The sequence below is a fragment of the Bos javanicus genome, chromosome 3, assembly GCF_032452875.1.
Source record: "Bos javanicus breed banteng chromosome 3, ARS-OSU_banteng_1.0, whole genome shotgun sequence".
Taxonomy (NCBI): Eukaryota; Metazoa; Chordata; class Mammalia; order Artiodactyla; family Bovidae; genus Bos; species Bos javanicus.
This window is the reverse complement of record NC_083870.1, coordinates 83,905,574-83,929,245: the sequence shown is the minus strand read 5'-3', so window position 1 is coordinate 83,929,245 and position 23,672 is coordinate 83,905,574. Positions and strand designations below refer to the sequence as shown.

Here is a 23,672-nt window from a genome sequence, read left to right as displayed (position 1 = left end):
AGTAAGCATATATTACTGTTCAGGGTGCAGCTTGTTTACACAAGAAGAAAGGTACAGTCTTACGGAACTACGTACTGCATTAGGGATTTCAAAAGCCTAACAGAGTTTCCAGGCCCTACCTCTATGCACTTTGATAAAATGCTCGATTCTGACTTGTGTTGCACTGTATCACGTGTGTGCTGTCATGCCCAACTCTCTGTGCCCCCATGAACTATATCCCATCAATCTCTGTCCATGGGATTCTCCAGGTAAGAATACTGGAGTGGGTTGCTATTTCCTCCTCCAGGGGATCTTCCTGACCCAAGGATTGAAACTGCATCCCCTGCATTGGCAGGCAGATTCGATTCTAACTTGTGTATGTCAAAATTCCAGGACCTAAGATGGTAGGTGTCCAGCTCAGAGTTTATTTAATAGACACCTTTACAAAGATGACTTTAGAAATCAGCTGAGTTTTATGTACACCATACAGATGATATGACCTCTAGATGTGCCTTAGGAATACAGGGTTTTCAACTAATATTTAAATCAAGCTCTTGGATGCCAGTTTCATCATCTGATGAAAGTACATAACACCCAGCCCTTCTAAGATTTAACTGTGAACCCGTGCATCAAGAGCTTTGCGGCACAGAGTTTGGCACAGAGTAAGCACTCAGTGACTGGTAGCTATTAATAATTAGAATTAACCTGAAAACCTTCCAGGGGGTGTAAAATGCTTTCTTTCCTGTCTACGCTATACTTGGAAGATACTCTTTATCTATTGTTTAAACAACAGAAAACAGCAGCTTCTCAGAAACAGGATAAGTGACAACCTAAAGTTAATTTGCATAAAATGCATCATATTCTTTCTAATTACTTACTGAATTTTCTCTGGAGTGTGTTTCCTTAGAGATAAGGAAATATAAAGGTCACTTATGTTGTTGGAAGCTGTATACCTTTTATTTACATAGTGAAGTTGCTTTCTAAACAATAAGATCTAGAGAACACAAAAGAGATCTTCCTCTCCTGAAACTCAGAGGACTGCTAATGTGTAATTTGTGAAGCCAGAAAGAGGCTTTGTCTTGGATTTTTTTTATCCAAAGATCTGCATTTTCTTTTTACATTTAATCCTGTAAAATCAAGTTTCACTCTATCTTCAGTTTCCCATTCTGTTCCCAGTTTTCCACTGAGTAGAGAGTCTCTCCAGAGGCCCCTGAACATTGGCAGGGAGCAGCTGCCTTAGCAGTAAATGCCACAGTTGTTGGCACTGGAAAAACATCGCCAGCAAGCAAGCTGCCTTGCTGTTCTACTGCCAGGGCCTCTGAATATTCAGAAACAGCACCATGAAAGACATACAACTTCAGATTTACGCTTAGGTAAATTAAAATTAATGACTTGGTTCCTTCGTTTGGGCTGTGATTTTTCCTTCTTAGAATAATAGTGCCATGAGTTCTATTCTATCAAAATGGAGAATTGCAACTAAAAAAATAGGCATTACATAAACATGAAACAGCTCAATTTTCTATTTGCTCAAGTTTTTGCTAATAAAAAAAAATTTTTTTTTTAAATGTCAATTGTGTTGAGGGTTAGAGCCCACCTCAGAGACAGCATACCAGCAGCTGAGTAATGAAAGTGTTCCTTTCACTCAGGGATCTGTGAGTCAGTGCATCCTCACTGAGCCGCCACTGTAAGCTATGTGTGAAAGCTGGGGAATACATAGAGGGGGATGCAGGTTCTTACCCTCAAGGAGTTTAGCGCTGTTCAGTTACTGTCGTGTGCCTGCGCCGATGCTCTCTACTTGACAGTGGTTGGCTTTACCATGTGGGTGCAGTACAAGTGTAATAAGAGAAATTTTTTAAACCTAGTGCCATAGAATTTGGGCTTCTCTGGTGGCTCAGTGATAAAGGACCTGCCTGCCGATGCAGGAGGCACAGGTTCATTCCCTGGTCTTGAAGATCCCTTGGAGAAGGAAATGGCAACCCACACCAATATTCTTGCTGGGAAATCTCATGGACAGAGGAGTCTGGTGGGCTACAGTCCACGGGGCCACAAAAAGTTGGATATGGCTTAGCGACTGAGCACACACGCATGCCACAGAGTTCAAAGACAGGAATGTTGCATAGGTCATGGTTTACGAAACACTTTCTGAAAGCAGAGTTCAGACACGGTGGGGAAGAGTGCCAGGCACTGGTCAGGCATCATCTCAATTTAAAATTGTGATTTAAGCTTTCTTAATTTCAGTTCACTATCCGTTAAAGAGATTAAGAAATATAGTTAGCAAAAAAGACGATCATGCTAGACATACTATGTTGTAGCCAAGCTTTGTCACTTAATATATTTTGAATATTTTTATGTCATTAACCATGTTTTTTCACATTACTCTTAATGACTACATGACTTATTTATTTTTCTAATAGCTAAGTTAGGTAAGAAGATGTAAATATAAGAAAAATAAAATCATGAAAGTATTAAGAGAAAATATATGGATGGTGGGCACTCAAAAAATTTTTTTTTATTTTTTCAGAGCAGACAAATTGAGAGGAAGATTAAAGAGATTTCCTGTGTAACCCTTTCCCCCACACTTGCACCGCTTCCCTCATGATCAACATCCCCTTCTGGGGCGGTGCATACATTACAGTTGATGAACCTACACTGACCCATTGTTATCACTCAGAGTTCATAATTTACATTAGCGCTCACTCTGGGCATTGTTGTTTGGTTGCCAAGTCACGTCCAACTCTTTTGTGACCCCATGGACTGTAGCCCGCCAGGCTCCTCTGTCCTTGGGATTTCCCAGGCAAGAATATTGGAGCGGGTTGCCATTTCCTTCTCCAGGGGATCTTCCTGAACCAGGGATCAAGCCTGAGGCTCCTGCATTGGCAGCAGATTCTTTACCACTGAGCCACCAGGGAAGCCCTTGTATGTTCTATGTGCTGTGTGCTCAGTCGTTCAGTTGTGTCTTCCTCTTTTTAATCCTGTAGACTGTTGCCCGCTAGGCTCCTCTCTCCATTGGATTATCCGGGCAGGAATACTAGAGTGAGTAGCCATTTCCTCCTTCAGGGGATCTTCCTGACCCAGGGATCAAACCTATATCTCCTGTATTTCCAGCACTGGCAGACAAATTCTTTACCACTAAGTCACCATAATGGCATGTATCCATCATCAGAGTACCATACAGAGTTTGGGTATTTTTAAAATTATGTCATATCAAAAAGACAGAAACCTTAATCCCTGATAGCTCAGTTGGTAAAGAATCCACCTGCAATGCAGGAAACCCTGATTTGATTCCTGGGTCAGGAAGATCCACTTGAGAAGGGATAGGCTACCCACTCCAGTATTCTTGGGCTTTCCTGGTGGCTCAGCTGGTAAAGAATCCGCCTACAATTGGGGAGACCTGGATTTGATCCCTGGGTTGGACTGTATAGTCCATGGGGTTGCAAAGAGTAGGACACTACTGAGCGATTTTCACATTAAGAGAAAAGGTGAGTAGTTTTAATGCTTAAAAGTTAAAAACTCGTTGGATATCAGTTCAGTTCAGTCGCTCAGTTGTGTCCGACTCTTTGTGACCCTATGAACTGCAGCATGCCAGGCCTCCCTGTCCAACACCAACTCCCGGAGCCTACCCAAACTCATGTCTGTTGAGTCGGTGATGACATCCAACCATCTCATTCTCTGTCGTCCCCTTCTCCTCCTGCCCTCAATCTTTACCAGCATCAGGGTCTTTTCAAATGAGTCAGTTCTTCTCATCAGGTGGCCAAAGTGTTGAAGGTTCAGCTTTAGCATCAGTCCTTCCAATGAATATTCAGGACTGATTTCCTTTAGAACTGACTGGTTGGATCTCCTTGCAGTCCAAGGGACTCTCAAGAGTCTTATCCAATACCACAGTTCAAAAGCATCAATTCTTCAGCACTAAGCTTTCTTTATAGTCCAACTCTCACATCCATACATGACCACTGGAAAAACCATAGCCTTGACTAGACGGACCTTTGTTGGAAAAGTAATATCTCCGCTTTTTAATATGCTGTTTAGGTTGGTCATAACTTTCCTTCCAAGGAGTAAGTGTCTTTTAATGACTGCAATCACCATCTTGCAGTGATTTTGGAGCCCCCCAAAATAAAGTCTCTCATTGTTTCCACTGTTTCCCTGTCTATTTGCCATGAAGTGATGGGACCAGATGCCATGATCTTAGTTTTCTGAATGTTGAGCTTTAATCCAACTTTTTCACTCCAAGATTACTGTAAATAAAATTTAAAGACATTATCTCATTTAATTCTCACAATAATTTTATGTAATAGATGCTTAGATTTGTTTTAAAGAAGAAGAAACTGAGACACAGAGAAATGACAGGGTGATTAGTAGTTTTTTGGGATGCTGATTATCTTGGTGAAGAATAAAAGCTGACAAAATCAGAGACATAATGAAGCAGTGGTTCAAGTTTAGTTTTTGTCACAGCCTTTCATATGAATCCCAGCTTTACCACTTTGAGGTAATGGATGAGCTTCATTTTATGTAGTTAAAAATATTATATCTTCATTCCATCCTTTGAAGTGTTAATTTCTGTATACTTTCTCATAACAGCTGTTAGAACAAAAATGAGACCTTTTTCAAATGTCTTCAGATGCAACAGTTCAGCGGCATCAAGGACAGGCAAGTTAGATGCTAATTACAGAAAACATAAATCCCTTTTTTACCATTGCTTATATAGTATACTATACTATCCCTTAAATAGTAAAAGGTGTCAAGACCTCAGTTAAATAGAGACAATATGACATAGATCACTACTTATTGAAGAGACAAGAGAGAAAAAGCGAAAACTGTGTGAGCTATTATCAAATGGTTGAAATAAAATAAAAGATTGATTGTAGCTGTCATCATAGCTTAGCAATGGGAAAATCTGGAGTGAAGAAATTTAGAATATAAATGTTTTCAGATAGTATTTAGATGAATTCAGTCAAGTTAAAAAATCCCACCTCATCTTGGATAAGAGCAGATATCTCATTCATTAGGTCCTGTAAAATATTCTGTGCAGTTGATCTAATATTTGACTTAAAATGGGGTCATAGTATTTACATCCTCTGGAGTAACACAATTTATGCTATGTAATAACCTTGACTCCTTTACAGAATCATGTTTAATGGGCCCTCCAGAACTCTGATGAATACCACAGTTTGGTCTGTTTTCTGCATTTCTTAGGAGTCTGGAAAAGCTGTAGGAAATGAAATATCTATCACAAAGTTTTTGCATCTAGCTCAGCTACTACTGTCAAGTTTAGCAAAAAGGCCAAAAATTCTGAATTTAAGAGATTTTAGTAGCTGCTTAGAATTAGTGTTTGAATTTGTACTATGAAGAATGTCAAGATTTTTAGCATTAAAGAGTCCTCCATCTACCCACTTAAAAATGAAGGAACTTTATTGTTTAATTCCAAGTATATGCACATATACTTGTATACATGTGTGTATATACATATATATATATATACACATGAAATATATATATTGTAGTTTCACAATTACATTTTGTTTTTTCACCACAGATAAACAATCAGATTCTATATGGAAGAAGTCACCAAAATGCATCTGCCATTATTAAGACTGCCCCACCAAAGGTCAAGCTGGTTTTCATCAGGTAAGACAGATATGTCTGTTTTCCTAAAACTCAAGATCTCTTCTGGAGATATTATTTTATCTTATACATAAAATATGTAATACTATTTTACCTTTTGTTTGTTTAAAACAATCACTGTGTTCTAAAAATAAGTTTTCCTTTTGTAATTGTCACTTTAAGAAAAGAACGTGTGCTAAGTCTTGTGTCTAACTCTTGGTGACACCCGTGAACTGTAACCTGCCAGGTTCCTCTGCTCATAGAATCCTCCAGGCAAGAGTACTAGAGTGGGTAGCCATTCCCTTTTCTAGGAAATCTTCCTGATGCAGGGATCAAACCCAGGTCTCCTGCATTGCAGGCAGATTCTTTACCATCTGAGCCACCATGGAAGCCCAAGAAAAGTATAGATTGCTTTGATGCTGAGGTGTTCTTGTTATGTACAGTTCACATGATAGAACTGGTAGTTGAGGCTTATGTTTGTATTTCTATTTTGAAAAATTCTTTCTTGATCTGATTATCCTCTTTTTAAATATCATAGAACATTCTAGCTTGTCATCCTCCCATCAGCATCATTTGGTACATTTGGTACATTTGCTCTCTCATTAATGCCTTTATCAAAGGATAGGCAGGAAAAAAAAAAGAACCCAGGGAAGTTTTAGGAGCTTCATGTTAAGAGGGCAGGTGAGAAATACAGACGGGAGAAGATGTGAGCTCTACTGTCTGGAGTCGTGTAGTCCTTTTGGGGCTCCACATTTGCCCACACCTCATCTGCCAGCAGACTGAGCCCTTTTGGTATAAGTGAGTCAGAATTGAGACCCCTCATTGGTGGGAGCCATCACTGCTCCATCAGACATGGAATGAGGTTTGATTCCATGTAATTTTACTGAAATGACAGATACATCCAAATTATTTTTGGAGGATGTAACTGTATGTTAACTATCACTCTGTTTCTTTGCCTTTGGGGCCTCAGTCACTATCTATAAACTGGGGATTATAAAGCACTTACGTCATTCACTGCGGTATTTTGAAAATTAGAAATAACACAGTGTCAAGGAGAGAGTAAAGGCTTGAAGAAATGTTACCTGTCCTTATGATGGCGATGATTAATATTACTCTTCCTCTTCTCAGTAGTTACTTTTTAGTAAGATCCATCCATTCCCAGGAGACAGCTGGGATTAAGAGGTGTTTATTCCCAGTTTTGGACACTAGTGTAGATGATTGAAATATTCCTTCCTATGCCATCACTTCAGCCTCACAGGCATAGCTGCTTTGCTCCTGAAACAGTCCTACATTAATGGCAACCCACTCCAGTACTCTTGCCTGGAAAATCCCGTGAATGGAGGAGCCTGGTAGGCTGCAGTCCATGGGGTCACTAGAGTCGGACATGACTGAGCGACTTCCCTTTCACTTTTCACTTTCATGCATTGGAGAAGGAAATGGCAACCCACTCCAGTGTTCTTGCCTGGAGAATCCCAGGGACGAGGGAGCCTGGTGAGCTGCCGTCTATGGGGTCACACAGAGTCGGACACGACTGAAGCGACTTAGCAGCAGCAGCAGTGACCTTTTATCCTGTTCATTAGCACTTTCTGGATTTCCAGGGTTTGTTGCTCTTGTATCTAGGGTGAGAAACCTTCCTCCTCCCCATTTGCGTAATGACAGTCTCCTTTGGTTTACTGACCTTGGAGTTCTGTTAGACACCAGTCCCTTTACCCTTCCTATTGCCAAAGGTTACAAATTTAATTAGATGATGAAAACATGAACAGACTTGAGAAAAGGTCAGCGACTCAAAAATTTAAAGTGTCCATCAATAGAAATCCATACAAGTAAAGAGTTGAAGCCATTTAAGCTTGAAAACTTGGTTTAAAGCTGTGTGAGGATCACATGAGATGTTACGTAGCATTCAAGAGTGTCTGCACATCAGTGCTTGGCACTTTGTGGACTGCCACAAGGGATGTTATTGCTGATTAACATTATTGTTATGTCTTTGTCTTCTGTGGGGCCTTTATATTCATGCTGACTCATCCCATTTTAAAGGGAACAAAAAGAGAATTGAATAGGATCCAAAGGAAATCATTTAATGCAATTAAGTAGTTGGGAAATAGAACCCCCTGCTTCAAGAAAGAAAGATTAAATGATTTGAAGTTATTTAGAAGACAGAAGAGAAAGCTGAGTAAAATTTTAATAATAGTAATAAAGTCCCATTAATTTAGTGTCTGGTAGTTTCAATTTTGGACTGTTCAGAAGGGATCAGAATCAAGGAAAAAATTTGTTCAGCAATTAATGGTGTAAGCGTGATTGAGGATGCTGCTGAATACTTATTTTCTAGACATGATTTTAAGCAATTTACAAATATCAAGGTACAATCAATATGTCATCTAATTATGAACCTTTCTTGCATGGTCATTAAATTACTGTGTCTAGCACAGAGTGGGGATTCAGAAAGCTTTAAAGAATAAATTTCCTTTCAACTCTTACTGAGCAATCCAGATCATATATTCTCCAAATGCAACAATCATAGTAAGTTAGTTTTATAAAACTCCTTATAGTTTAGTCCCTCTCCCCAATTTAAGATTTTCTGTATTTTCTTTTGTAAGGAGAAAAATAACATGGGCATGATTCTGAACAATCTATTGTTGTATCTACTTTTAGACTGTCTAAAGGAAAAAGAGCTTGAATTGAAGCAAGGAAGATGTTCCTCTGCTCATAGCCTTTGTTTGATTCAATAGATACATATCTAGTAATTTGCATGCCAGCATTTTATTAATTAATGCTTCCGTTTCTATAGGGAAGGAACTAATCATTTGACTAAGAACTCTTATCTAAAGTGATCAGTTCTTTTCTAAAGCAAAACTGAACTCTCAGGCTTAGTGATTAAAAAAGAAACCATCAATTCACTCAGCCTGGGCTTGAAATACACTCATGGTATCACAGCTGTTTGAGCTTGATTAGTTTCCTGAGCTAGTTCATAAATTGTCTAATGTATTAGTACATGTAAATTGCCTGGAAATATGGACTCAACATATATGGCTGCCATAGAGATGAAGATGATGGTGATGATGGCAGAAAATGTGGGAGGGAGGCAGGATGGAGGTAAAAGAGAAGGAAAGTAGTAGTTAGGGTGAAAGAAAGAGGAGGGGAAAAGAGAACCACTTCTCATATGTATGTTGCCTAATTCCAGAATCTTGACTATTTTTTGAGTGAATCACATTCACAGTTTAAGAATGCTCTAATTAACATCATAATGGTTAAGCACTGGAAGAGATAGCTACAGACATTATATACAACCATTTCTAGTAAATGTTAGAATAAGAGACGAGGACACAGCCTACCTAAAACATCTTTTAGTTTCCTGTCTGCTGTTGCTAGACTGCTGCTGGTGCTTCTCTGTGTCTATTTTTAATAATGACCTGATATTCTAACAAGGAGTAGAATGCTCATTAATGGAGGAATGTATAAAGAGAAACCTAATTAACATGAATGAATCCTCATGTCAATATAATATAATAAATTTTACTAAGTAATATTAAATAGGGACAGAATTTAAAGCACTTAAGGAGTTAAGAAAGAAAATCTAAATGAAAAAAATTTATTGTTCATTAGCTGTGTACATCACTAATAGGGGTAGCTTGGTAGATTGGTGTCCTATTCATGTGTGGTAACCTGTGCATTTATGTGCTAAGCAATATGGCATCCTTGCTTCTTTGGGCTGATTGACTAGTTCATCCCTCATTTAGGTACATCTTTCAACCTCTGCCTGTGTATTACCTCCTTCAGACTATTGTCACAAGAATAGTTTTGCCTATTTTGGAACCAAATCCTGAAACAATTAAGTTCTGATTTGTTACCAGGTTTCAAGAGGTTAGCACTTAAATCATCTCAGTACAACAGATGCAATTATACTTTTCTTTAAAATGGCATAACTTGCTTTGTGTTATATGTGTGCTGAGTCACTTCAGTCACCGACTCTTTGTGAACCCATGGACGGTAGCCCATGGCTACAGGCTTCTCTGTCCATGGAATTCTCCAGGCAAGAATACAGAAGTGGGTTGCTATTTTCCTTCTCCAGGGGATCTTCCCAACCCAGGAACTGAACCTGCATCTCTTAACATCTCCTGCATCGGCAGGCAGGTTCGTTACCACTAGTACTACCTGAGAAGCCCTTGTGTTATATAATGTTACTTTAAAAACCAATGTTTATAAGTTATATTTCTTTGATTATTGCTTCTATATGGCAGTATTTCCTTCCTTTGTTGAAACTGTTGATTCCCTGTGCATTTACATTATACAGAAAATTTTGGCTTTTATACCTGAGTAACTCTTTTTTAAATTTATTGACAAGGGAGATAAGAATGGGAATTGGCTACAGGTTTAGGAGAATGAGTAGCAGTAAAATAATCACAGGAAGGTGTGAAAATATGCTGCAGGTAACATTTAATTAACTAGGGCTTTTAGTCTGTAGTGATATACATTTATGTAATCATGTCCTTGTCATAACACTTGCCTTTGTTCATATACTAATTGATCTATAATTCACAAAGTGGGTCTATGAGTCATCAGGGAAAATGAGCAAGTTGCTGCTGTGTGTACATGACATAGGCTTCCCTGGAGGCTCAGATGGTAAAGAATCCACCTGCAAATGCAGGAGACCTGTGTTCCACCCTTGGGTCGGGAAGGTCTCCTGAAGAAGGGAATGGCTACCCACTCCAGTATTCTTGCCTAGAGAATTCCATGGACAGAGGAGGTCAGCGGGCTACAGTCTGTGGGGGTCACAAAGATTTCGGACATGACTGAGTGACTAACACTTTGACCTTCAAACACGGCTTACTTATATAATCACTTTTTGCCCTTTTCTCCCCGCATTATTAGATTTTGGACAATATTGTCATCATGTAATTGTGCCCAGTGGCACATTTGGACTGTGGTATGCTCAGTGATTCTACTCTAGATCATCTAGATGCATTACACTGTGCTTACTATGGGTGCTTACTATGTACCACACATTCAACTCTGAGTTTCCCTATTCCATATGATCTCCTCTACACAAGCACTCCAATTTCAGTACAGGAGAAGCAATATATTAATATGATGAAGAATGAATCGCTGTATTTGGCAGTGCAAGAATCCAAGGAGATTAATGATCTCGCCTGCAGCTCTTGTCATACCTTCCCCCACTATCGAAAATTAAATGTCATGTATAACAACTCACTCTCCATTACTTAATTACATGTGGAAAATGTGTACTGTTAAAAACTCCTGGGGCTAAAGGAGGCCAAATGAAACTGAAACCCTTGGAAAGATTTAGTGCTAGCTGTCAAGCCCTACCGAGTGAAAGTGGACTCACCATGGGACCCACTTCACTGTATCCATTGAACACATGTCTTGTTTTCATAATTAAAAAATATGGTGTGGCCTGTTATCCTATAGTCTTGTCCCTAAAAGATGATATTGATTCAAAATTAACGTGAATGTCAAAGTCCATTTGAATAAGATCCTTATTGTGCTCTTGCTTCTTTATATCTAGTTTTGATAAATAGGAGGGAAAAAAGATTGTGGGATCAGGTATGAGTTTGACTTTCACAAGGAAACATTCGTGCATTTATTGCATAAGTATTTTCAGAGTGCCTACCTGTGCTGGTGCTGTGGAGTGACACAGAGAACACAATTTCTGCCCTAAGGATGGACACAGAGAGTAAAACAGTCTGGTGCCTTATCCAGCAGTGTAAGTGCCATGACACTATAGGGACATATAGTAGACACACCTAACCTGGTCTTCGTAGCCTGTGGGAAAGTGTCACAGATAAAGATGTTTAAGCTCAGACTAGAAGGGAGGAACATAGCTGCGTATGTCATTTGATATGATTTCTGTAAATAAGCATTTTCTTATGCTCATGGGTCATTAAAGGATGCAGTGCCCCTTTTCAAGTGCACAGTAAAACATCATCCATATATGACAAGGAGTTTTGAGGAAGACGCCTGTCATTAGCACTGAACTATGTTAGGAGTTGTAGGGAGTGGAGACTCTCCCGCAATTTCAAGGCTCTTCTGTTTCTCTGTTTAGTTGGACTGTATGATAGATCCATAGGTCTCTCAAATGCTCTGAAATCCTGACTCTTTCTTCAATACTTGTTTTCTGTACTATCAATTTTATTTATTTTTTTTTTTTTTCTTTTTTTTTTTTTTTTTATTCTTCCAATTTTATTTTATTTTTAAACTTTACATAATTGTATTAGTTTTGCCAAATATCAAAATGAATCCGCCACAGGTATACATGTGTTCCCCATCCCGAACCCTCCTCCCTCCTCCCTCCCCATACCATCCCTCTGGGCCGTCCCAGTGCACCAGCCCCAAGCATCCAGCATCATGCATCGAACCTGGACTGGCAACTCGTTTCCTACATGATATTTTACATGTTTCATTGCCATTCTCCCACATCTTCCCACCCTCTCCTTCTCCCACAGAGTCCATAAGACTGTTCTATACATCAGTGTCTCTTTTGCTGTCTCGTACACCGGGTTATTGTTACCATCTTTCTAAATTCCATATATATGCGTTAGTATACTGTATTTATGTTTTTCCTTCTGGCTTACTTCACTCTGTATAATAGGCTCCAGTTTCATCCACCTCATTAGAACTGATTCAAATGTATTCTTTTTAATGGCTGAGTAATACTCCATTGTGTATATGTACCACAGCTTTCTTACCCATTCATCTGCTGATGGACATCTAGGTTGCTTCCACGTCTTGGCTATTATAAACAGTGCTGCGATGAACATTGGGGTACACGTGTCTCTTTCCCTTCTGGTTTCCTCAGTGTGTATGCCCAGCAGTGGGGTTGCTGGATCATAAGGCAGTTCTATTTCCAGTTTTTTAAGGAATCTCCACACTGTTCTCCATAGTGGCTGTACTAGTTTGCATTCCCACCAACAGTGTAAGAGGGTTCCCTTTTCTCCACACCCTCTCCAGCATTTATTATTTGTAGACTTTTGGATCGCAGCCATTCTGACTGGTGTGAAATGGTACCTCATAGTGGTTTTGATTTGCATTTCTCTGATAATGAGTGATGTTGAGCATCTTTTCATGTGTTTGTTAGCCATCTGTATGTCTTTTTTGGAGAAATGTCTATTTAGTTCTTTGGCCCATTTTTTGATTGGGTCGTTTATTTTTCTGGAGTTGAGCTGTAGGAGTTGCTTGTATATTTTTGAGATTAGTTGTTTGTCGGTTGCTTCATTTGCTATTATTTTCTCCCATTCTGAAGGCTGTCTTTTCACCTTGCTAATAGTTTCCTTTGATGTGCAGAAGCTTTTTAAGGTTAATTAGGTCCCATTTGTTTATTTTTGCTTTTATTTCCAATATTCTGGGAGGTGGGTCATAGAGGATCCTGCTGTGATGTATGTCGGAGAGTGTTTTGCCTATGTTCTCCTCTAGGAGTTTTATAGTTTCTGGTCTTACGTTTAGATCTTTAATCCATTTTGAGTTTATTTTTGTGTATGGTGTTAGAAAGTGGTCCAGTTTCATTCTTTTACAAGTGGTTGACCAGATTTCCCAGCACCACTTGTTAAAGGGATTGTCTTTAATCCATTGTATATTCTTGCCTCCTTTGTCGAAGATAAGGTGTCCATATGTGCGTGGATTTATCTCTGGGCTTTCTATTTTATTCCATTGATCAATATTTCTGTCTTTGTGCCAGTACCATACTGTCTTGATAACTGTGGCTTTGTAGTAGAGCCTGAAGTCAGGTAAGTTGATTCCTCCAGTTCCATTCTTCTTTCTCAAGATCGCTTTGGCTATTCGAGGTTTTTTGTATTTCCATACAAATTGTGAAATTATTTGTTCTAGCTCTGTGAAGAATACTGTTGGTAGCTTGATAGGGATTGCGTTGAATCTATAAATTGCTTTGGGTAGTATACTCATTTTCACTATATTGATTCTTCCAATCCATGAACATGGTATATTTCTCCATCTATTAGTGTCCTCTTTGATTTCTTTCACCAGTGTTTTATAGTTTTCTATATATAGGTCTTTAGTTTCTTTGGGTAGATATATTCCTAAGTATTTTATTCTTTCCGTTGCAATGGTGAATGGAATTGTTTCCTTAATTTCTCTTTCTGTTTTCTCATTATTAGTGTATAGGAATGCAAGGGATTTCTGTGTGTTGATTTTATATCCTGCAACTTTACTGTAGTCATTGATTATTTCTAGTAATTTTCTGGTGGACTCTTTAGGGTTTTCTATGTAGAGGATCATGTCATCTGCAAATAGTGAGAGTTTTACTTCTTCTTTTCCAATTTGGATTCCTTTTATTTCTTTTTCTGCTCTGATTGCTGTGGCCAAAACTTCCAAAACTATGTTGAATAGTAATGGTGAAAGTGGGCACCCTTGTCTTGTTCCTGACTTTAGAGGAAATGCTTTCCATTTTTCACCATTGAGGATAATGTTTGCAGTGGGTTTGTCATATATAGCTTTTATTATGTTGAGGTATGTTCCTTCTATTCCTGCTTTCTGGAGAGTTTTTATCATAAATGGATGTTGAATTTTGTCAAAGGCTTTCTCTGCATCTATTGAGATAATCATATGGTTTTTATTTTTCAATTTGTTAATGTGGTGTATTACATTGATTGATTTGCGGATATTGAAGAATCCTTGCATCCCTGGGATAAAGCCCACTTGATCATGGTGTATGATCTTTTTAATGTGTTGTTGGATTCTGATTGCTAGAATTTTGTTAAGGATTTTTGCATCTATGTTCATCAGTGATATTGGCCTGTAGTTTTCTTTTTTTGTGGGATCTTTGTCAGGTTTTGGTATTAGGGTGATGGTGGCCTCATAGAATGAGTTTGGAAGTTTACCTTCCTCTGCAATTTTCTGGAAGAGTTTGAGCAGGATAGGTGTTAGCTCTTCTCTAAATTTTTGGTAGAATTCAGCTGTGAAGCCGTCTGGACCGGGGCTTTTGTTTGCTGGAAGATTTTTGATTACAGTTTCAATTTCCATGCTTGTGATGGGTCTGTTAAGATTTTCTATTTCTTCCTGGTCCAGTTTTGGAAAGTTGTACTTTTCTAAGAATTTGTCCATTTCTTCCACGTTGTCCATTTTATTGGCATATAATTGTTGATAGTAGTCTCTTATGATCCTTTGTATTTCTGTGTTGTCTGTTGTGATCTCTCCATTTTCGTTTCTAATTTTGTTGATTTGATTTTTCTCCCTTTGTTTCTTGATGAGTCTGGCTAATGGTTTGTCAATTTTATTTATCCTTTCTAAGAACCAGCTTTTGGTTTTGTTGATTTTTGCTATGGTCTCTTTTGTTTCTTTTGCATTTATTTCTGCTCTAATTTTTAAGATTTCTTTCCTTCTACTAACCCTGGGGTTCTTCATTTCTTCCTTTTCTAGTTGCTTTAGGTGTAGAGTTAGGTTATTTATTTGACTTTTTTCTTGTTTCTTGAGGTGTGCCTGTATTGCTATGAACTTTCCCCTTAGGACTGCTTTTACCGTGTCCCACAGGTTTTGGGTTGTTGTGTTTTCATTTTCATTCGTTTCTATGCAAATTTTGATTTCTTTTTTGATTTCTTCTGTGATTTGTTGGTTATTCAGCAGCGTGTTGTTCAGCCTCCATATGTTGGAATTTTTAATAGTTTTTCTCCTGTAATTGAGATCTAATCTTACTGCATTGTGGTCAGAAAAAATGCTTGGAATGATTTCTATTTTTTTGAATTTACCAAGGCTAGCTTTATGGCCCAGGATGTGATCTATCCTGGAGAAGGTTCCATGTGCGCTTGAGAGAAAGGTGAAATTCATTGTTTTGGGATGAAATGACCTATAGATATCAATTAGGTCTAACTGGTCTATTGTATCGTTTAAAGTTTGTGTTTCCTTGTTAATTTTCTGTTTAGTTGATCTATCCATAGGTGTAAGTGGGGTATTAAAGTCTCCCACTATTATTGTGTTATTGTTAATTTCTCCTTTCATACTTGTTAGTATTTGTCTTACGTACTGTGGTGCTCCCGTGTTGGGTGCATATATGTTTATAATTGTTATATCTTCTTCTTGGATTGATCCTTTGATCATTATGTAGTGACCTTCTTTGTCTCTTTTCACCGCCTTTGTTTTAAAGTCTATTTTATCTGATATGAGTATTGCTACTCCTGCTTTCTTTTGGTCCCTATTTGCATGGAAAATCTTTTTCCAGCCCTTCACTTTCAGTCTGTATGTGTCCCCTGTTTTGAGGTGGGTCTCTTGTAGACAACATATGTAGGGGTCTTGTTTTTGTATCCATTCAGCCAGTCTTTGTCTTTTGGTTGGGGCATTCAACCCATTTACATTTAAGGTAATTACTGATAAGTATGTTCCCGTTGCCATTTACTTTATTGTTTTGGGTTCGAGTTTATACACCGTTTTTGTGTTTCCTGTCTAGAGAATATCCTTTAGTATTTGTTGGAGAGCTGGTTTGGTGGTGCAGAATTCTCTCAGCTTTTGCTTGTCTGAAAAGCTTTTGATTTCTCCTTCATACTTGAATGAGATCCTTGCTGGGTACAATAATCTGGGCTGTAGGTTATTTTCTTTCATCATTTTAAGTATGTCTTGCCATTCCCTCCTGGCTTGAAGAGTTTCTATTGAAAGATCAGCTGTTATCCTTATGGGAATTCCCTTGTGTGTTATTTGTTGTTTTTCCCTTGCTGCTTTTAATATTTGTTCTTTGTGTTTGATCTTTGTTAATTTGATTAATATGTGTCTTGGGGTGTTTCTCCTTGGGTTTATCCTGTTTGGTACTCTCTGGGTTTCTTGGACTTGGGTGATTATTTCCTTCCCCATTTTAGGGAAGTTTTCCACTATTATCTCCTCAAGTATTTTCTCATGGTCTTTCTTTTTGTCTTCTTCTTCTGGAACCCCTATGATTCGAATGTTGTAGCGTTTAATATTGTCCTGGAGGTCTCTGAGATTGTCCTCATTTCTTTTAATTCGTTTTTCTTTTATCCTCTCTGATTCATTTATTTCTACCATTCTATCTTCTAATTCACTAATCCTGTCTTCTGCCTCTGTTATTCTACTATTTGTTGCCTCCAGAGTGTTTTTAATTTCACTTATTGCATTATTCATTATATATTGACTCTTTTTTATTTCTTCTAGGTCCTTGTTAAACCTTTCTTGCATCTTCTCAATCCTTGTCTCCAGGCTATTTATCTGTGATTCCATTTTAGTTTCAAGATTTTGGATCAATTTCACTATCATTATTCGGAATTCTTTATCAGGTAGATTCCCTATCTCTTCCTCTTTTGTTTGGTTTGGTGGGCATTTATCCTGTTCCTTTATCTGCTGAGTGTTCCTCTGTCTCTTCATCTTGTTTAAATTGCTGAGTTTGGGGTGTCCTTTCTGTATTCTGGCAGTTTGTGGAGTTCTCTTTATTATGGCGTTTCCTCACTGTGTGTGGGTTTGTACAGGTGGCTTGTCAAGGTTTCCTGGTTAGGGAAGCTTGTGTTGGTGTTCTGGTGGGTGGAGCTGTATTTCTTCTCTCTGGAGTGCAATGAAATGTCCAGTAATGAGTTATGAGATGTCTATAGTTTTGGGGTGACTTTGGGCAGCCTGTATCTTGAAGCTCAGGACTGTGTTCCTTTGTTGCTGGAGAATTTGCTTGGTATGTCTTGCCCTGGAACTTATTGGCCCTTGTGTGGTGCTTGGTTTCAGTGTTGGTATGGAGGCATTTGATGAGCTCCTGTCAATTAATGTTCCTTGGAGTCAGGAGTTCCCTGGAGTCAGGGTTTGGACTTAAGTCTCCTGCTTCCGATTATCGGTCTTATTTTTACAGTAGTTTCAAAACTTCTCCTTCTATACAGCACCATTGATTAAACATCTACATTAAAGATGATAAGTTTCTCTACAGTGAGGGTCACTCAGAGAGGTTCACAGGGTTACATGGAGAAGAGAAGAGGGAGGAGGGAGTTAGAGGTGACCCAAGTGAGATGAGGTGAATCAATTGTGGAGAGAGTGGGCTAGCCAGTAGTCACTTCCTTATGTGCACTCCACAACTGGACCACTCAGAGATGTTCACGGGGTTATACAGAGAAGAAGGAGGAAGGTAACAGAGGTGGCCAGAAGGATAAAAGGGGGGAGTGAAAAGGAGGGAGACAGATCCAGCCAGTAATCAGTTCCCTAAGTGTTCTCCACCGTCTGGAACACACAGAAATTCACAGAGTTGGGTAGAGTAGAGAGGGGTTAGGGAGGAGACACAGGCGACCTGGTGGAGAAAAAGGAGGGTCCAAAGGGAGAGAGAGCAGTCAAGCCAGTAATCTCACTCCCTAGTGAAAAATGGGTCCTGAAGATTGGGTCCTTAAAGGTACAAAATTGGTAACAAATACACAAAAGCAAAAATTAAAAATCTAGAGTAGAGTTTGGAATTTCAAAAATACGATGTTAAAGAAAAGAAGAAGGAAAAGAAAGAGAGAAAGAACGAACAAACAAAAACAAACAAGGTCGCGAAAATTATAAAGAAAGTACAGGTACAAAATTGATAACTAATACCAGAAAGCGAAAATTAAAAATCTAGAGTATAGTTTGGAATTTCAAAAATACGATGTTAAAGAAAAGAAGAAGGAAAAGAAAGAGAGAAAGAACGAACAAACAAAAACAAACAAGGTCGCGAAAATTATAAAGAAAGTACAGGTACAAAATTGATAACTAATACCAGAGAGCGAAAATTAAAAATCTAGAGTATAGTTTGGAATTTCAAAAATACGATGTTAAAGAAAAGAAGAAGGAAAAGAAAGAGAGAAAAAATGAACAAACAAAAACAAACAAGGTCGCGAAAATTATAAAGAAAGTACAGGTACAAAATTGATAACTAATACCAGAAAGCAAAAATTAAAAATCTAGAGTAGAGTTTGGAATTTCAAAAACACAATGTTAAAAAAAAAAAAGAAGAAGAAGAAAAATAAAGAGAGAAAACAAACAAACAAATACGAACAATGTCACAAAAATTATAAAGAAAATACAGGTACAAAATTGATATCAAATACCAAAAAGCATAAATTGAAAATCTAGAGTAAAGTTTGGAATTTCAGATATACAATGTTATATAAAAGAAGAAGAGAAAGAAACAGAGAAGAAGAAGAAAAAAAAAAAATCACAGAAATTATATAAAAAAAAACTATAGGTACAAAATTGATAACATATACCAAAAAGCAAAAATTAAAAATCTAGAGTAGAGTTTGGAATTTCAAAAATACAATGTTAAAGAAAAGAAGAAAAAAACAAAAACCAACAACAACAAAAAAAAAACAACAAGGTCAAAAAATTATAAAATATATATATATGAAGTTTGCTGGAGAAGAAAAAAATAGGGTCTTTTTTTTTTTTTTTTTGCAAAGTAATAGGTTATAAAAGTGAAAATTAAAGGAACAATAGAGGACTTAAATTTTTTTTTTAATTAAAAAAAAAAAAAAAGAAAGAATGATCGTAAAAATAATAAAAATATATCTAGGACTTTTTTGTTTCTTTTTTTGTGGGTGTTGTGGGTTCAGTTCATTTTTGGCTAGTTCCTTGGTCAGATTTATATTTCTCAAGATCTATAGGCCCCTTCCTATGTAGTCCGTAGTAACCACAGGGTTTTGATCTATTGCCTGTAGCTTCCAAGGCGTTTCCCTCTGTTATATCTTCTTCTGTTTGCTAGTCTCTTCAGTATCTGGTTTCCGCCCTGACTCAAAGGGCACGGTGGAGGACACTTTTTTTTTTTTTTTTTTAGGCTTACTTGTTCAGTCGCGCTGTGGGGAGGGAGGGAGGGAGGGTGCAAACAAATAACACTGGCGTGGGCTCGCAGTGCCTCAGCCACCCTGGGTCTGCCCCCGCTCACGGCACGTGTAGCCTCCCTGTCCACACTGCTCGGACTCTAGGTTGTTCCGCCGGGAACAATCCGAGGCTGGCCCTGGGCTGCATGCACCTCCCAGGTCCAAGCCGCTCAGGTTCAGGCACTCGGGTAGTCCTCAGAGGCGCAGACTCAGTTGGGCCTGCGTTTTGTGCTCTTCCCAGGTCCGAGCGCCAATTTGCTCTTCCCAGACGAGCGCCAATGCTGCGACTTATCGCCTCCCCGCCACTCGGTTATCTGGATGTAAAACCGGCGCACCTTCTCAGGCAGATGTTGACCGTCCAGACCCCCAAGAAGTTTTAGTTAGCAAAGAAGCCTGCTTACAATTTTATAGATAATGTCTCTCTGGGGCTGCGATTGCCCCCTTCCGGCTCTGGCTGCCTGTCACCGGAGGGGGAAGATCTGCAGCCGGCTATCTCTGTTCAGTCCTTTGTTCCGTGCGCGGGCCTGGCGGTCTTAGGTTAGGGCTGGCTTTTCGCGTGGTAGGTATCCCACAGTCTGGTTTGCTAGCCCAAATTATTTCGCTCAGATAGCGCTCAGGGTATTCAGGCCAGATTCTTACTCTCAGCGATGCAGCCCACGCCGCGCCTCCCTGCCCAGCCCCGATTCGCTAATGGCGGATGCAGGCGTCTGCGCTGCTTCTCTGCTGGGGGAGTTACCGTCGGGCTCGCAATCTGCGAGTTTTAAATTGTTTATTTATTTTTTCTCCCTGTTATGTTGCCCTCTGTGCTTCCAAAGCTCGGCACAGATTCGGCAGTGAGAAGGTTTCCTGATGTTTGGAAACTTCTCTCTCTTTTAAGATTCCTTCCCGGGACGGAACTCCGTCCCTCCCTCTTTTGTCTCTTTTTTTTTTGTTTTTAATATTTTTTCCTACCTCCTTTCGAAGAGTTGGGTTGCTTTTCTGGGTGCCTGATGTCCTCTGCCGGCATTCAGAAGTTGTTTTGTGGAATTTACTCGACGTTTAAATGCTCTTTTGATGAATTTGTGGGGGAGAAAGTGTTCTCCCCGTCCTACTCCTCCGCCATCTTGGCTCCTCCCAACCACTATCAATTTTAAATAGTAATTTTAATTATTAATTTTTATTCATAAGTAGAATTTATAAGACTTTTAGTTCAAGAGCAAGGTGGAATTGGAGTGTTTTGTGTTTTGATCTTTTGTCAAAAGCATTGGAATTTATGTATCCAAATAAAAACCGTTCCCTTTGACAGATTGTGGTAACCTTGGGAAGTTGTGTACGTTTCATCTAGTTATCATTCCATTGGGTCATGCACTTCTGAAATCATCTTGAAAGCCTAAGACATACTCTTTTGAACATCTACAGTAGCCATAGATTTTTCCTCTTTCGAGGGTAGTTGTAGCTGGGTTGTCTGAAATAACCAGAAATTTTACATGAATTCAGGTGCATTTAGTCAATTAGGTAAAGTGCTTACCTAATTGACTAAATTCACTCACTCACTAAGTCACTTCAGTCGTGTCCGACTCTGTGTGACCCCATAGGTGGCAGCCTACCAGGCTCCCCCGTCCCTGGGATTCTCCAGGCAAGAACACTGGAGTGGGTTGCCATTTCCTTCTCCAATGCATGAAAGTGAAAAGTCAAAGTGAAGTCGCTCAGTTGTGTCCGACCCTCAGCGACCCCATGGACTGCAGCCTACCAGGCTCCTCCGTCCATGGGATTTTCCAGGCAAAAGTACTGGAGTGGGGTGCCATTGCCTTCTCCGAATTGACTAAATTAGGTAAGCACTAAATTAGGCAAGCCCATCTTTCTTATTTGACTACTTGTAAAGGATCTTTGAAAACCATTATTATTATTTCATGAATAGAAATGCAAATTTTGTTCTTTATTGCTCCTATTTCTTAATACCAGCTTGTAGGAATTATGACTATATGTATTTCACTTTTAGCATTCAGAAACAACTAATTGTGATGGTCACAGAGATAATAGGGGTGTTTTTTCTTTGCACTTTTTTGGGGGCAATATTTTTACTTCTCTCACTGTAGAATGCCTGTTTCCTTTGGTAGATGCCCCTCCCTGAACACACATACACGCCCACAATGTATGTAGTATGATGAAAGAGTAAAAATAGTAAATCTAGGTGGAATCTAAAGGAACCAGATCTTTCTCTCACTGACAAGGTGTCACCAGTGGGTGTACATGAGACCTAAGTTTGTGCAATATGATACCTTAGGCTTAGAACAGAAAGCAAGTAATTTGAGTGACTCTATATGTATGGTGTTTATTCATGGAATCACAGGCCTTGATCAAAGGTGCCTGCTGTGATTTCATTCTGCTTCCTGCTTCCTTGTCCTCTGGAGGTCTCTTAGTTCTCATTTGTTGTAAGTCTGATAATATAAGCCTGCCTATGTTCTGTGAGATCCCAACATCCCTCTAATAAATTACCTTTTGCTTTAGTTCAGTTCAGTCACTGTCGTGTCTAACTCTTTGTGACCTCATGGACTACAGCACGCCAGACTTCTCTGTCAATCACCAACTCCTGGAGTTTGCTCAAACTCACATCCATCAAGTCAGTGATGCCATCCAACCATCTCATCCTCTGGCATCCCCTTCTCCTCCTGCCTTCAATCTTTCCCAGCATCAGGGTGTTTTCCAATGAGTCAGTTCTTCACATCAGGTGGCCAAAGTATTGGAGCTTCAGCTTCAGCATCAGTTCTTCCAATGAATATTCAGGACTGATTTCCTTTAGGATTGATCAGTCTGATCTCCTTGCAACCCAAGGGACTCTCAACAGTCTTCTCCAACCCCACAGTTCAAAGGCATCAATTCTTTGGTTCTAAGCTTTTTTTATGGTCTAACTCTCATATCTATACACGACTACTGGAAAAACCATAGCTTTGACTATGCTGACTTTTGTCTCTGCAAACTGATGTCTCTGCTTTTTTATATGCTATCTAGGTTGGTCATAGCTCTTCTTCCAAGGTGCAAGCATCTTTTAATTTCATGATTGCAGTTACCATCTGCTGTGATTTTGAAGCCCAGCAAAATGAAGACTGTTACTGTTTCCATTGTTTCCCCATCTATTTGCCATGAAGTGATAGGACCGGATGCCATGACCTTAGTTTTTTGAATGTTGAGTTTTCACTCTCCTCTTTCCCTTCCATCAAGAGGCTCTTTAGTTCCTCTTCGCTTTCTGCTGTAAGGGTGGTGTCATCTCCTTATCTGAGCTTAAGTTGGCCTAAATTACTTTTTATTGCTTGCTGCCAAAGCGTCCTAATAAATAGGAAGGATGATAAAATTAGAGCTCTCTGAACAAGTCATGAGCAACCAGTGCAAGTTCCCTCTGCTCATATGCATGTCCCATGTTGGCTTTTAGCCATGATCCTGAGAAGGTATTATCCTTAGCAGAACCACAAGACCTCTAAACAAGTCCCTACTGGGGATTCCCAGTATGACAAGTTTCCACTGCTACTGGCTTTTGAAATGAGATTACCACAATGATTTCAGAGAAATCAAGCAGGATTTTACTCAGATTTATACTTGGTAGGAAGAGTCACCTTTTATAGTTCATGGCCTTACGGTGAGGACTGGATGTCTGAACGACATTCAGGCTGTTCCTGACAGGATCAAGAGAAGAATGGCTGTGAGTATCTACTGTACTATCTTTAGAAAGAGTCTCTATGAGAAACCTGATAGGCTGTCATTTATCCCATCCAGTCCTAAAGCTCCCTATGTTAAGTCTCCCACCAACCTGCACTGTGAGATATTTTGAGTCAACTTTTCCTCTGTACAATTGGCAATCATTATTTAGAACTTGCCTGGGGCCACCTTTGCAAACTGTGGCCCTAGATGCTGAGTTACTCCCAGCAGCCCTCATTAGTGCCTGACATTGTTTGGAATGCCAAGGAAATAGAGGTCATAATTCCACTGTCAGTGGACATTTATTTCAGATTCAGCATGGTCAGCTATTTTGGTGGTTTCTTCCAGTTGGGAATTAGAAACTATTTAGTGTGTTCATATAGTTAGAAATGTCTCCTGGAATCTTTTCAGAAAGGAGTTTTGCTCCCACTGAGATGTAATGATTTGCTTTGTTTTACATGTTACTTCTGGTTTATTTGCATAGAACTTTCCTGGATCAATGTTAGTTTATTGTCATGTTTCAATTAATACAGCAAATATAGATTTTACTTTTTCTGTCCTCAAGTATCTCCCATCACTATTTTTAGTACAGGCAGAAAACAAATTACCTAGGCCTGTTTAGTTGTGTTCGTACGTTCCTCATTTATGCAGCTTTGT

The 23,672-nt window shown here is 39.0% G+C and overlaps 1 protein-coding gene across 4 annotated transcripts in view; it reads left to right on the top strand.

Annotated features, from left to right (window-relative positions):
* PATJ (PATJ crumbs cell polarity complex component) overlaps positions 1 to 23,672 on the top strand; it is a 389,489-nt gene that overhangs the window by 228,383 nt on the left and 137,434 nt on the right. For all 4 annotated transcript variants that reach the window (XM_061411765.1, XM_061411766.1, XM_061411764.1 and 1 more), the window contains exon 29: positions 5,510 to 5,601. In XM_061411765.1, the coding sequence (XP_061267749.1) occupies positions 5,510 to 5,601 (92 nt within the window). The remainder of the gene's footprint in view (positions 1 to 5,509; positions 5,602 to 23,672) is intronic.